Here is a 16,682-nt window from a genome sequence, read left to right on the forward strand (position 1 = left end):
TGTCACAAAAAGAAATATATATATATATATATATGGCTTGTCACAAAATTAAAAATACCCAACATGTATAAATATTCATATATTAAAAAAGAATAAAGATTTCATTTATCTATGTAAAGAGTTTGTAAGTTTATACTTACATTCATAAGGGACTAACAAGAGAGTGAGGATGAATGAGAAAAGAATGGAACATACTAGATTGTGCGAAGCCATTGACAAGAATCAAGAAAAATATTTGTAAAATGAATTTCATGAAAGTTGGTTTTATATTTATAGCTCCAGAATTGGGCTAAGAACTTTACTACTTTCCTTATTTATAAAATAAATGTTTTATTGAGTAGTAATTGCTCACCAAGTTTTGACATCTAAATTGTTACAATGTAATCTGTCCAAAATATTCAGTGATTTTCTTTTGCCAATTCTTACCAAGCCAATTAATTATGTGATGTGCACGTCTGGCCATGCGATTAAGTATATGAAATCTGTGTTTCGAGTATAAACGTAATCTTTTATACTATTTGGTCTATTTGTCCAATGTCTTTTGAACCCAAACATAGCTATGGTAAAATTTAAAATATTTTAGAATTTTTAATCCCACTGCGATACCAATAACAAATTGTTAAAGATTTAAGATATTGTAGACATGTTGTTTGCCACAAGAGTCTGAGTTGTTTTGCATGAGCGTTCTACATCATCTGCACCACAAATACCGCCTACGTGAGATTTGTGGGCATTCTTACATGGATCACCACATTACTGACGCCAAACCAGCCAACGCCCATAACCTGACCCCTGCCTCTCACAACCAACCAACTATGTTGTTGTAGTTTTCTTCAGTTTATTCGTCTCCTCAGGAATCAATTTTTTTGTTTCATTCATATAATTGTTGGTCTAAAAATTTTTGAATAAATTAAATCTAAAATAAATTGATTAATAATTGAATTCCAAATTAAAAGTCGATAACGAATTTAAACTTTAAATGCGTTTAGGATCAATACGCGTAAGTGTCTGCAAAATCTGGGCTTTGTGCACTTCGATGGACTAATCCAATGTGAAACTACAAGATTATTCTTTTATTTTAAATTGGCTAAATTGCTCCAAAAACAATATGGTTAACTGCAGGCTGTCAGGAAATTAATCAATATCAAAACCCATAATGTTCAAACCAACAAATTATAATTTATAGGCTTATACCTATTTATGCCAATTAAAAAGGATTTCCATCACATTATAATTCATTCTATACAACATTAAATACATATAACACGCAACACAAGTCACTACACACAATGCATCAAAATGACTCAAGTCCAAAAGCTTTCTATCATGACGATGCTCTGTCGCAAAGGTTCAACCTTTTGTTTGGAATTAAGTTCATAAAGCCTTAATTCCAAATTTTAAGATGACACATGCTTTGTGCAACACATTCAAAGAAGATGACACATTTACATTCAAGCGGAGCGGGACGCACAACACACCGAAGGATCCCGGGAAAGATCCCGGGAAAGGTTGAATCATCAAAAGGAAATAATACACGGCAGATGATCTGCTCCTGCTCGGCGCTGCTTTCCATAATCCGAACAAGCAGCTGAGGTTGCCGTCTCAGAAATAAGCTTTAATTTTTTTTAATTATCAAATTATTTTTAATATTTTGTTTAAATTATATATCGTTATTACAATAATTTAATTATTATTTTATGGGGTTTAATAAATATTTGATGATTATATTTTATATATTCAGTAGTCTATTTATAATTACATTTACAGTAATGTTAAAAATTTACTAGATTATTTAATCTTTTACAACAGTTAAATCTTTATAATTATTCATAGTCATTGGCTTTCTTCATTCGGCACATTAAGAAAAAAATTTACGTTGAGATAAATTTTTATATCGATTCTAAATATAATTCTTACATTCCCACAAGTATTTGAGTTTTGACAATATGATTGAGAACTAGTCTTAGTCTTCTCGTGGTAGAACATATGAGATGAGACATTATTGAGAGCTAATAAAATTTTATATTGAAGTGATGGTCAATCGTTAACACCTGCACATTCATTTGAAACACGAACCCGTAACTTTAACTGTAATCAGTATTTGAAAATAAAAATAAAACATAAAATGACATTCATTTAAGCAGTTGAAAAGTGTGATTTGTAAAAAAGAAAGTCCATATGAATCGATGAAAGTTCTATGTTTTTAGGTGTGGATAAATCATGAAATGAGAAATCACATTATTTAGTGAATATTGCAATTTATGGATGACAATTATTATCACAACTTTGTGGAGAATACCAACATTTACGTATAATCTTACAGCACCAGCACATGACTTCACGGCGTTTTGAATCAAGGCATGTGTCCCGCTTGCACACAAACAGAGTCAATTTCTTGCCTTCTTCCACTTTTACTAATTCCCCTCCCATAACTTTTTTACGTGCAATCAAATGCTCAAAGCCTGTTCAAATAAAAAGAAAATTATTTCATTATTAAAGAAAGATTTTAATATATATATATATATATATGTATGTATGTATGTATATTTCAAATTTATGCACTTACATTGATGGGGAGGTGGGAATATTGTGGAAATGGAACATAATCAAATAAATTTAAACAAGAAATAAAACACACAAAAATTTATGCCGTTTCATTTATGAGATCTATGCCTGCCAACGAGGACAGGATATTTTACAATAATCAGGTTATATATTACAATTTATCACAAAATTTAAAAAAAAAAAACACTCAATTTATACATATATATATATATGGTTAAGTGCAATTTAACCCATGTGATATGTGAAATGAGCAAATACCTCTCTATAAAAAAAAGAATTAGCAAATTACCCTCTTTTGTTTTAAAAAAAGAAGTAAATTACCCCCTATTTATGGTTTAGATTGAGGGGTAATTTGTTCCTTATTCCAAAACACAGGGGGTAATTTAGTATTTTATTTTCACAAAGGTTTTTTTTACTTATTTCTCAAATAACAAGGGGGTAAATTGCATTTTTTCCTATATATATATACCATTACAAAAGAGAATTTCGATATTCAATTTACCCGTTAACTCAGTTCTTCCCTTTAATAAAATTTTATTATAATAGTAATTTCAATATCTTTTAATGAATTTACTAAGGTACCCGCAAACTTTACCAACTTTTGGCACTTTGATATTTTTGAAGCCAGTATCCCACGATTGATAACCAATTTATCAATAAAAATATTAATTATTTATAATTTTTAAATATTTTTTCACACACATAGTGTGCCAGGTAGAATTAGTTCAAAAAAAAGGAAAAAAGAAGATTTTATTTATAAATGTATAGAGTATAGGTCTATACTTACATTGGTGGGGGACCAACAAAGCAGTGAGGATGAATGAAAAGAGAATGAAATGGGCTAAGTTATGTGAAGCCATTGGCAATAATCAAGAAAAAGTATTTGCAATGCTAATATTTGTTATATTTATAGCTCCACCATTGCCCTAAGAACTTTCCTAATTTCTGTATTTGGATTCCAAATGTTTTATTGAGTAATGATTGTACAAATATTGGTTGGCAAATTGTGAAATTTAAGTGGATGCCATATAATCTATCCAAAATATTCAGTGATTTTTTTACCAAATTTGCCTGCCCAATTAATTATGCCAACTATATAATCTATGTTTCCAGATTTTTCAATAATTACTTTGGCATAAATTCTATCGAAACCATATTTTTGGTAAAACCTATCATTTGTAGTTTTAATTATTTTTATCAATCTACTTGTCTATTATACCCATTAAATTATACCAAAACCAAATAATATAAAACCAATTTGAAATTAAACTATGATATACAGTTGTATAATCAATTACTGAAATTATAAATTCAAAAGGCATAATTTAAATTAATTATTTCGTACATGCATAAATTATGCCACACTAACTAGTAGAGATATTATTTGCCAATTTTTGAGATGTAAGAGTTGGTTCGGGTGAAAAGTGGTTTGAAGAAAAAGATGGAGGGGAAGTAAAATTCGATACATATAAAACCCCTACAGAGTCTAGCTAATTTTGTTTTTGTACAAAATTAAGCGGAAAAGGAAAAGTATATGATAAAAAAAAAAGTGTATATTTTATTTTATTATATTACCTTATATATATATATAATTATCTTCCAATTGTTTTCTCATTTCCGCTGATAATACTGTACGTACATAATTTGTCAAAGAAAAGAATAAAAAAAATAAAAAATTATTGCATCGAAGTCAATGATAAATATTTTTATTAATAAAAAAATTTTTTTGTTCTTGTTTGATAAATATTTTTAGTAAAAGATTTTTAAATTTTTTGTATATAATTATTTTAATATAATATTAATTTTTTTGTTTACTAATACAAATTAAAGAGAATTGTTATTCAATAAAATTATAAAAAAATAATATTTTCTTATCAATCTATTTTTCTCATACCGAATAAGTAAAATTATATAAAATTTACTTCTTTTTCAATCATATCAAACAATTTTTAAAAAAATTGTTATTTTTTTCCTCCTCCCTGTTTCACTTCCCTTTACCAAACGAATGCTAAGTTGATGTAATATCTTCTGTCCAAAATATTGGGTAATTTTCTATCAAACTTCACCAAGCTAACTATGTCCAAATGAGACATTATTTAGCTTTATTTTTCCATAAATTCCTTTAAAAAAAAAAGTCCGAATCCAACAAAATTATTTCAAATCAATTTATAATTAATTTCTATTTACCTTCATGAGATGGGACATAATTATAAATATTCTCTTATTAATTAAAAAATTAAAATTTACATTTATATAATTAATTATCCAAACACCACAATCAATACTTTTGAAATTGACTGTCACACTTTTCATCACATGTTAATCTAAAAGTATAGCATTTGCGTCGTTGAAAAATTTGACAACACCAGCACGTCCGCCCCAGGTGACCGCAACTCATCGTCGACTTAAAGCAGGCGGTAGCTTCTCCTTGGCCTCTCGCATCACCGCTGCGCATCCCCGATATTTCATCGCCCATAAGTTTTCTTCCTCCACTCCAAGAATCAGAGCCTGTTTAAACGGATTCCAAGAATATTAAAGAAAACACAAAAGAATTTACGTGGTTTGATCAAAGTCACCTATACGAGACTATATTACAACAATCAGATCCTACACAACGACTTGTCAAAAAATTAAAGATACGCAACACATACACATATAAACATGCATAAATATCCATATATTTCAAGAAAAATAATAAAACTTTCATTTTTACACACACACACATATATATATATATATATATATAGAGAGAGAGAGAGAGAGAGATTAATTATACAGGATTGTATAGTTACATTCATAAGGGACAAACAAAGCAGCCAGAATCACTGAGAAGAGAATGAAACATGCTAGGTTATGGGAACCCATTTTTTACGAGAATCAACAATTCTATTTGTAGTGGATTTCATATACTAATGTTTGTTATATTTATATTTACAGCCCCAGCGGTGGGCTAAGATTTTCAATAATATATTATTGAGTAATGATTATGAAGATGTCAAAATTGTGAGATTTAAGTGGATACTCTATAATCTCTCCAAAATGTTGGCTGATTTTTTTCCAAATTTTACCATCCCAATTAATTAAGTGAAGTGACCATCCCATTAAGCAGACCGGTATTTGTGTATTTTAGTCTAATATCAGAAGGGATATCAACGTAATTTATCCTTTTCTATTTTGAATAACCTCCATTAAAATACTTGCCATTTAATCTTATTAATGAATTCTTATCCTAATATTTGTTATATTTATAGCTCCAGCATTATGCTAAGAACTTTACTACATAACTTCCTTAAGTTAAAATACCAAATGTTTTATTGAGGAATGATTATAGAGATATTGGTGGCCAAAATTTTATTTCTGGAAGAAGGAGATTTGAGTTTGAAATCTAAGTACAATGTGTGTTACAGAACAGCCTAGTATCATAACATTTGCTATAAAATACATGGGGACAACACCAGCACTGCCGTCGCCCTTCAATGCAACTTGTCGACCTATAGCACGCCACATTTTTATTATTGTCGCCTCTCACGTCGCCGCGCATCACCCATTTTTCGTCCTTCAAAGTTTTTCTTCCTCCACTCCAAGAATCAGAGCCTGTTTGAAAAAAACATTTAGACGTCGAAATTATTGTGGAAATGAAAATAATCAACGACAATTAAAGTCGGCAAACACACGTATTCGACAAAAATCAAGGTTTCATTTATATGTATAGAGTTGACAGGTATGTTCTTACATTCATAAGAGACTAACAAAGTAGCCAGGATCAATGAAAAGAGAATGAAACAGGCTAAATTACGTGAAGCCATTGTCAAGAATCGGGACAAGTATTTGTAATGATTTTCATGATCTGATGTTTGATATATATATTTATAGCTCCAGAATTGGGCTAAGAACTTTACTAATTTCCTTATTGACAGACCATTTATTTTATTCAGTACTGATTACAGAGATATTGCTTGCAATTTTTTGAGAAATTAAGTGGATACCATATAAGCTTTCAAATTGTTCTATGATTTTTTTTGCCAAATTTTACCCAACCGTTTCTTTTTTCTTTTTTTGAGTTAATAAGTGACGATTATTTTATGAATTCCAATCATAGTAATTAATATACATTAATTATCAATATCAAATATGTGTAATTGACCAATAATAATTATTACTATACATCAACAACTATTATTTAAAATAGACGAGTTGATGGGACTCGAACCTATGATTTGGCCTCAACTTCGCCAACTAAACTAGACGTCGTTGATTTTACCAATCGATTAATTATGTGAAGTGTTTGTTAATATGGTCATGCAATTAAGTAGGTAAAATATGTGCGAAGCGTAATTTTTCCCTAATCACTTTTAAGGTTACATTTAAAAATAATCTAAAGTTATATAATCAATGATTGGAAGGGTAAATAGTATGTTGGTCCTTTAAGTTTGCATTTAAATTCAGTTTAGCCCCTTATATTCATTAATTTTTATTTTAACATTTCTAAACTTTTGTTTTTGTCTTAATTTAGTTTCTCTGACCATTTTTTCCAAAAATATGGTAAAATTTTCATTTTTTGGAGAACAAAATTATCAATTCAAGTTTGTTTTAGTTCTTTAAATTTGTAAAATTATCAAATTAGGCATTTTCTATACATAAAAAGTAATTTTTATGTTTTGGTAAGTTGAAAATGATATTACCATCTTTAGTCCCTTCAGATTTTTTTATAACGTTCAAAAATGAAAAAAAAACTAAATACTTTTTTAAGTTAAGTAATATATTATTATTATGTTTACTAAAAACTCAAAATTTTGATAATTATATCATCTTCAACATAATTAACCTACTTGATGCCATTTTAAGATCTTTTATTTTATATTCATTTGCAGATGCACACGAATCCTATATAATTCTTGCTAATTATATATTAAAAATTATTCTTTTTTCTTACATTTGACACATATGTAATAATGTAATAAGGAATACAAAATATTTCGACGTAAGTGCTCAAAAGTTAATTAACACAGCAAAATCATAATCAACGAGAGACTTTTAATTTATTGTCAAATGCCAATGCAAATCAAACACACTTAAGTGTGTGTGTGTGTGTGAGAGAGAGAGAGAGAGAGAGGGGGGGAATCGTAATTGTACACTATCCTAGTGAGGACAGTTCTTGTCGCAGTCTAATCTAGTAGCATAACACTGCTGTTGAAGACAACACCAGCACTCCGCATGTTCCTGGCAGGTCCGCTTGTCTCACCCGCCTATGATAATTTTCTTCCCTATTTGCCCCACGCTTGTCATCACCAATTTCTCGTCCCCCATGATTTTCCTCCCTCTCAAATTCTCCAAGCCTGTTTAAACAAAATTTCAGCATTATGAATATATTAAATCATTTAATTTTAATATTTGAATATATATATATAATAAAGCGTATTTTTACTTTTAAAAAAAAATCAAAATTAGTTTATAAGTTATACTTACATTCATGAGGAGATAACAAAGCAACGAGGATGAGTGAGAAGATAATGATTTGGGGTGATTTATGAGAAGCCATCGATAAAACTTGTAATGAATTTTCACTAATTACTAATGTTTAATTTTCTCATATATTTATAGATAATATTTTGAGTATTTTTTCTTATTTAGAAGCCACAAATTTTATTTTGAGAATGTCAATGAAATTCAACAAATTTTCTTCCAAATATAACTACCCAATTATGCATACTAAATAATTATGAAATCGAATGACTTGTAATCTATAATATTTGATCCTATTGATCACAGTACATTTTATTCCCAAATTGTTAATTAATTTGACTGACTCACCAATGAGTTGAATTTGACAGACCAATTGTTTGGCTACCAAAATTACAAATTACTATATATTCCTTTTTTCTAATGATTTTAATTATTATAACTTGTATTCTATTATAATTTACTCAAAATAATCCATCTAGAGGGTAGATTTTGGTTCAAGAAATTGAAGCAATGATTTAGGAAAATCATTTTTAAATGACTTCATATAAAATTAAATAAAATTTATTAACAAATGTAGAGGATTTGTTGGGAAAAATACAAGCAACCCCCTTGTGATATCGCAAATGAACAAATTACCCCCTTATGAAAAAATAAATAGCGATTTATCTTCCTATATTTTATAAAATACAACAAATTTACCCCTCCTATGATTTTTAAAATGAATAAGGTAACTTGTTTCATTTTAAAAAGTACAGGGGTATAATCATATAAACTCTATCGTGCGTTCATGGACGGGCCTCATATGGTCCATACACGTGTGAACCATCCGCGACTACATGCGGCCTTCCTGGGCTTGCCTAGACTGGCCCAATTTTTACATTGGGACAACCCCTTGAGTTTTGGACGGCCCATTCATCTTAGGGTACAGGCCTAGCCCATTACATTATACCCCACATCAGCTTGGCGGCTTTTGGGATATTCTTTTAATCTTTTTATGGTTTTATTTACTCAAACGACTTATTTGGAGGCTTTATTTTATCGGCAATGATTCTAATGACTTTATATTAAATAAATAAAATTTATTAATATTTTATAAAATAAATTCAAAATAAGAATTGAACGACTTATAAATTGTATAATATAATATAGAAAAAGAATTTATGAACCAACTATTAATTGTTCTCATTATGTGTTTATATATTTCACTTTTTTCTTTTGTTTCAAAAATATAATATAGAAAATTTATTAATATTTCACAATTTTTTCCTTTTCTTCTTTTATTTTTTTACATATTATTATCTATTTTATATTTTAAAATATAAAAAAATATTTATTGCTGAAATTACAATTAATAGATGCTAATGAAGTAATGAGAGACTTCAATTTAATTTAAAACCACATTATTTAGTGAATACATTTACATATTGCAGAAGCAAATATGAGTGTGTGGAGATATAACTAATAATCATTCATGACAGAATTCCTCACAAATTTTCTCAGTAAAACTACATTTAGATAAAATCTTACAACACCAGCAGTCAACATCACGACCAGGACCAATTGTGCACTTGTCACGCTTGCACGCATACAGAGTAATTTTCTCGCCCTCTTCCACTTCTGCTCTCTCCACATTTTTCCTTTCACTCAATTCCTCAACGCCTGTTCATCAAATCCAAACCCTAAATTAAACCAAAAACGTATGTCTGTATATTCAATTATTATTAAATGAAAATTTTCAACACTATGAATATATTAAATCATTTTTTGAAATATTTGAATATATATATATATATATTTATAAAAATAAATCAAGATTAGTTTATAAGTTTATACTTACATTGGTGAGGAGTTAACAAAGCAAGGAGGGCGAGTGAGAAGAGAATGATTTGGGCTGAGTTATGAAAAGCCATAGATAAAACTTGTAATGAATTGACACTCATTACTAATGTTTTTAATTTTCTCATATATTTATAGATAAAAAAAAAATGAGTGTTTTTTCTTATCTAAAAGCCAAAAATTTTATTTTGAGAATGTCAATAATATTCAACCTTAATCCGATTGTTGATTTTCTTCCAAACATACCAATCCTATTAAGGATACTAAATAATTACGAATTTCTATAATATCTGATCCTATTCATCAGACTACTTTTTATTCTCAAATTGTTAATTCATTTGACTGAGTCAGCAATAAGTTCAATTCGATCAGACAAATTGTGCGGCTATCTAAATTAATACTTTATATGATATATGTTATATTGATAACGATAATCATATTTACATGAAAAATAAATATTAATATGTTATTTCAATTTCAATTATCAATAAGCCTAAACAAAATGGGACAAAATTACATGGAACTATTTTTCTAAATGAACTTGATTGAGTAGCTAACATGACTTTGGGAAGTTGATGAATATTTTTTATATTAAAATAATTTGATATAATGGTATCAAAATTACCATTTTTAAGTCTACAAACCCCTCTTCACTTTATAATAATATAGATATAAATATAGCTTTTTAATAAAAAAAGTTGAGTTATATCCTAATGGTATGAGCATCACTAAAGTATAAATATCTTAACTTACTTTTCTTTCTTTCATTTTTTTTTTTAATATTTTCAATTAAGGGTGGTTTTTTCGAAATTTTAAGGACTTGGGTCAATTTTCAAGTTTCAATATTTTTAAGTGAGTTTTCATTTTTATATCAGTATTGTTGAATTCTCGACTCATTTCTTGATTGAATTTCATAAAATATTATTGTACTGAGTTATCAATGATTTGAATTTAACTAGGTTGGTTGTGTACTTATCTAAATTACGAAATATTAGCTACTTTTTTTTCTTTTTATGATCTTAATCACTCAAATAATTTAGTTATTTTGATGGAATGAATTACAAAAATTACCCATCGGCCATCCGCTTATTTATCGTTTTTGACGCTATCGTACGGGCACGAAATGGCATCATCTGGTCCGCACACGTGTCCACCATCGGCCACTACACGCAGCCTTGCTGGGCTTGCCTAGCGGGGCCCGATATTAACTTGGGACAAGCCCTAGAGTTTAATTGATTTTGGGCCGCTCATTCAGCTTAGAGGCTTTTGGGACTCTCTCTCTTGCTTACTAAAAATTGGAAAAATGAGGTTGAGAATAATTGAAATGAGCTGAAATTACAATTGACACAAAGTAATGAAGCAATGAGACACTTCAATTTCATTTAAAACCACATTATTTAGTGAATATTGCAGAAGCAAATATGTGTATGTATATATATAAATAATAATCATCCATGACAGAAACGCTCGCAGATTTCTTTAATAACACTACATTTAGATAAAATCTTACAACACCAGCAGTCAACGTCATGACCCGACCCATCAGTGCATGTTTCGTGCTTGCACACATACACAGTAAATTTCTCGCCCACTTCCACTTCTCCTCTCTCCACATTTTTCCTTTCACTCAATTCCTCAACACCTGTCCATCAAAAATTAAAACAAAAACATATGTCTATCTATTTAATTATTATTAAATGAAAATTTAATACATATTTCATATATATTTAACTACTGCACTTATACCTCAAACGTGTTCATGAGATCTCAACCTTAATATTAACTACTGGATTAAGACGTTATTGATATATATAGTGGGTAGTTGTGCACTTACATTGGTGGGGAAGTAGCAAGGCAGCAAGGGTAAATGAGAAGAGAACGAAACTGGCTAATTTGTAGTTAGAAGCCATTGCCTAATTTAGAACCAGAAAATGTTAATAATGAACTAATTCAGACACTAATGTTTATCGTATTTATAGATACAGTGCCACCAATTATGTTGGTTGTTACTTGTATTCTATGGTAATAATCAGTTGGTTTGAAATTTGAGTTACCATCTTATCAAATTATTGTTGTAATTACTGTTTGATTATATGTGGTTTAATTGTTGCAATCACTTATAAATATTTTTCACTAAGAATTTTGTTTTATTTTATTTTTGTTTATATCTAAATTAGATAACGTGTGATCCAAATTAGATATTGTGGGAGAGCCTAATAGGGGTAGGGTCTTTCATTACTAAATTGGTTTATTATTTGGCAATTTTCTTTTTTAATAGCTTTTAAGATTCTGAAATTAAATGTGTTGGATCTTGTAAATTTTTCTAAAAAAGGTTTAATTATTTCACCCAACTTTTATTTATTTAACAAAATCAAACTCATGATTTTGTTAATATTATATTTTTACCCTTGAGGTCCCCCTCGCTCTTCGGAGCAAAGTAATCTACTTATATAATTTTACATTCTAATAGTTTTGATGGATTTTTTTGGTTATTATTATAATATCGAGAGCTTATTATGTCAAATAATATAATATTTTTATAAGCTTTGTCATGTTAATTATTCAAACATTTTATAAGTTATACTTTTAAAATAAGAATAAATATTTTTACACATTTAAAATATTTTATAAGATATAAGAGCTTCAAATAAACTTAGCGCTCTTTAAGGTGAAAGTAAGGCACCGTAACTATAAGGTCACGGGTGCGTGTGCGTTGTAGTTATTTGTTAATTATAAATATTTAATATCAATAATTGATAAATTGGTTATTAATGATTTAAATTCGTGATGTAATGTTTATCGATTCACTTATCTTAAAAAGGAAGAAAAATTAGAACCTAAGATAAAGATTTGATTGAAATAGAGATTGTTGATTATGAATACATGAGCTCAGTTTATGAATTTGAGGTCACATGATTTTAAGATCATGAGTTTGAATTCCACCAACGTTTGAAATATTATTTTATTTTGATTGTTATAGTTATCGATTATTATTAAATATAAATATTTGATACTAATGATCATTATTAATTTATTAAAAAAATAATAATATATCGCTTTGATTTAAAAAAAAATATATATTGAATTATCTAATGTAATTTATGTATTCATGCGGTGACAGAATATTTGGGCCAGAAAACATGATGGCGTAATAAGGCCCAATAAGGATGCTGCTCCTGAGACTGAAGCCCAAAAGGACTGATTCACTTCGTCTAGGGCCAAGACCCTGAATTATTTGTACAGGATTAATAAGACAAAAATACCCTTGTGTATTATGATATTCACCAAAAACAGGTTCTTCACTGTTAGTTTTCTCAACTACTTTGATCGCCAAACGATAATAAGTCAGGAGAGGATCAAATGTATTTGAGGGGTTTTCAGTTCCAATCGATGCTGAAGTAATCTCCTCATGTCCCATTATGCAAACCCTAATTTACAGGAAACCCATTTTCCGATTTCCTCCCCACCTCCTCTCTTCTAATTGTTCCTTCTCACAAACACATAAAAGCCGTGATGATTTCTTCAGAATCCACCCTAAAAAGTGTGGTTATGGTTTAAAGACTCTAAGATTATACTCTGCCGCATCTCCTCAATCACTGGGTTATGGTGGCTGGGATGATTTTCAACTCATCGGTGACTCAGTCCATTCTGGTCAGTCAAATCAGTTTGATAATTTTCTGAATTCTCTTGGAATTGGTGATAAGAAGTATGTATTTGTGTATCTGTTTGGATTTGTTTGCGCTTTGGCAGTTTCTCGAGTTAAGGTTTCCTCGATTGTTGTATTTCCAGCTTGTGCTATTGTATTTGCTCTTGGATTTTCGGTTGGGTTGGTCAAAGGGGGCCACTTGAAAGAATTGAGATTAAATGGGAGTAGAAAAAAGTTCATAGACGACAGTTGTAGAGGTTCCATTGAGAACTTCAGGTATTTGGGGGATAATTTGAAGGGGTACAATGCCAAGGTTCTTAAAATAAGGAATGGTATTAGGAGAAGCATTGAGTGCAATCAAGTTACCGTGAGTGATCTAGAAAGCTATGTTGATGTTATGGAATCTGCCGATATATTTTCCCGAAATGCTATAGATTTTGTAGAAAGTTGTATACAGAGTGTATTAGGTGGTAAACAAGAAAAGGAGGGAGGTTCGATTCATGAGTCTGGAAGGCGAAGAAAGAAATCGGGTGAAATTGGGTTGAATGTCTCTCAATATTTTGGTGGTCTGTTTGGAGGGAAGTTTGATGGTTCACAATCTGCTAAAACGAGAGACTCTGGTAAGATGGAAATGATGGATGTACAGGTAAATGATAATAAACTAGAAAACATCTTAATTAATCCCCTTAAACAAAGAAATCTGACATCTGCACCGGATGGCAATTTGGAAAATAAGAGTGCAAGTATGTTGGAAATTCCTTTTGATAGCACTTCCAGAGCTCGAAATAGAGCTGAAGATTTTGTTGATGGGGCTGGAATGGGAAACTTAGCTTTTGATAATGAGATAAGGAATGTAGTTGAGGAAAATGATACTGCTGAAACAGTTTCTGATCGGACAATCTATAGTTACCGGAATAGGACATCAAGATTCATCGACAACCACCGAGTATATTTGAAAGATTATCAGGATGAAAGTGAAACATCTCAGAACAACACGTACAATTCTGTGGATGTTAGCATCAGTATGAATCATATAAAGACTGCAGCCTCTTTTGGTCGACAGCAGAAACGTGAAACCCTGAACAGAAATTATTTGCACCTTGAGAACACAGAAGAGGACCAAAGAGAGTCTCAGAGATATTCTTATAAAAAAGGGACGTTCAGTCAAAGAAAGAGACATCCTTTTGCTAATCAAGAGTCCACAGATGAGCAAATATCTGATTCTTCTGCGTCTTCAATACTTGGTGATGATTTGGAGTTCAATAGGTATGTTGCAGAAGCTAATAATCTTTTGAAAGAAGCAAAGGGCTGTTTGTTACAGCAAGTTGATGATGGTCGTGCAGAGCATGCACTACATAAATCTGCAATATTACTCTCGAAAGCAATAGACATGAGGCCTATGAGTTTATTGGCCGTGGGCCAGTTGGGAAACACGTATCTTCTTCACGGAGAACTAAAACTGAGAATGAGTCGAGAATTGAGATCACTACTAGCAAGATCAAATCCATTGTTGGATGACGAGTGGGGGAAATCACTCAATAGGTCTGATGATCAGTTTGCTAATAAAGACAAGCTTACAGCAGCCCTTGTGAATGCTTGTGAAGAATGTGAAGAGCTGCTCATTAAGGCAGGAAGAAAGTACAAACTGGCCTTGTCAATTGATGGGAATGATATGAGAGCCTTGTATAATTGGGGCCTTGCCCTTTCTTTTCGTGCACAGTTGATAGCAGATATCGGACCTGTGAGTATTTTCTTGGATATGACTAGCTTTTCTTGTTCGCATTCAGGTTCCTTAGCACATATCATCTCCCCGGCATACCCTTAAAACGCATGGATATATTACCTCCACCATACCACCTGACAGAAGATATCATTTGAAGTTTTCTCTAAATATTCTTTTTAGTGTTTCACTCAGAATTCTATTTGATCTTTCGTCCATATCACAGAGTGCTGCTCGTGATGCCGATAAGGTTTTCTTGGCTGCCATAGACAAATTTGATGCCATGATGTCAAAGAGCAACGTTTATGCACCTGATGGTATGTTAGACCTGCCTTATCCACGTTTGCTTGCGTGCTAACTAAGGGTCCGTTTTCTCCTATCGAAACGATAGTCAACACATCATTCACTTGTGTTCAAAGGAGACTGCAATATCATCTCCTATCTACAAAAAGATAATGCAACACATCAAACACCCAACCCCTTAAATTTTTGTTGCTGCTTCTCTCATTAAGAAAATGTCCAAGTCAGCTGAAAATGAGCAATGGCAGTTATTACAGTTACATTAAAAATACTCTATATCCTAGAGTGAAGATACAAGACTTTCATTTTGATTGATCGGGTATATGCTGATGTGGTGGAAATTGGTATGTTGCAGCTCTTTTCAGATGGGGTGCAACATTGCAGCACAGATCTCGACTAAGACCAAGGCATAGCAGAGAGAAGATCAAGTTATTGCAGCAAGCCAGACAATTATACGAAGACGCACTTCACATGGACTCGGGAAATCCACAGCTTCAAGACGCCTTGTCTTCCTGTATATCTGAGTTGGAATATTGGTACATTTAGGCATATGAAGTAAAATATCAGATCAATAATTATGGTCCCCGTCACAGTTTTGCACCAACACAATTCTCTCTTTTTCCTTTGGTTGCCTTCTGCTCTTTGTTCAAACCATTTTAAATCGAAGAACGAAGAGGTAACATTAATTTGAGTATATTGTTATAGAAACTTTTTGAGTAATAATGCCCACATCCACATCTAGAGGTTTCTATTGCAGTAAGTCCGTGAGGCTCAGCCTTCTATTGGAAGCATGTTGCCATATGCCTCGTTTTCTGCTTGTCGTGTTATCTTATTACCAATCTTATGTTTTCCGACGGAATGGAACCAGGAGAAACAGACTGCGTGCTCCCGTTATTTAACTCGACTCTTTTCTCTGATCAAATAAATGAGTATGGAGGCGGTAGAGATTAATAATATTAATTATACAGCATTAGTGTTAGTATTATAGTAATTTTCCTCAAAAAGAAATATGGTAGTAAATATGCGACTTGAAGAATTACAGGGTATGGTTTCTCTTCATCGTAGCACTTCAAATATATGGAGCAAGAATCAATTGGTACTGTATTGCTGTTCAAATGCAGTACTCATCTCTTATCTATGAAGCCGCAAAAC

General features: G+C 30.9%; 1 protein-coding gene across 1 annotated transcript; it reads left to right on the forward strand.

The window, feature by feature from the left end:
- On the forward strand, positions 13,164–16,290 carry LOC105175492. Its single transcript, XM_011097941.2, has 3 exons — positions 13,164–15,251; positions 15,457–15,547; positions 15,886–16,290. The coding sequence occupies exons 1-3, from the start codon at positions 13,284–13,286 to the stop codon at positions 16,074–16,076; spliced, it is 2,250 nt and encodes a 749-aa protein (XP_011096243.1). The 5' UTR covers positions 13,164–13,283; the 3' UTR covers positions 16,077–16,290.

The sequence above is a fragment of the Sesamum indicum genome, linkage group LG12 (genome assembly GCF_000512975.1).
Source record: "Sesamum indicum cultivar Zhongzhi No. 13 linkage group LG12, S_indicum_v1.0, whole genome shotgun sequence".
NCBI lineage: Eukaryota > Viridiplantae > Streptophyta > Magnoliopsida > Lamiales > Pedaliaceae > Sesamum > Sesamum indicum.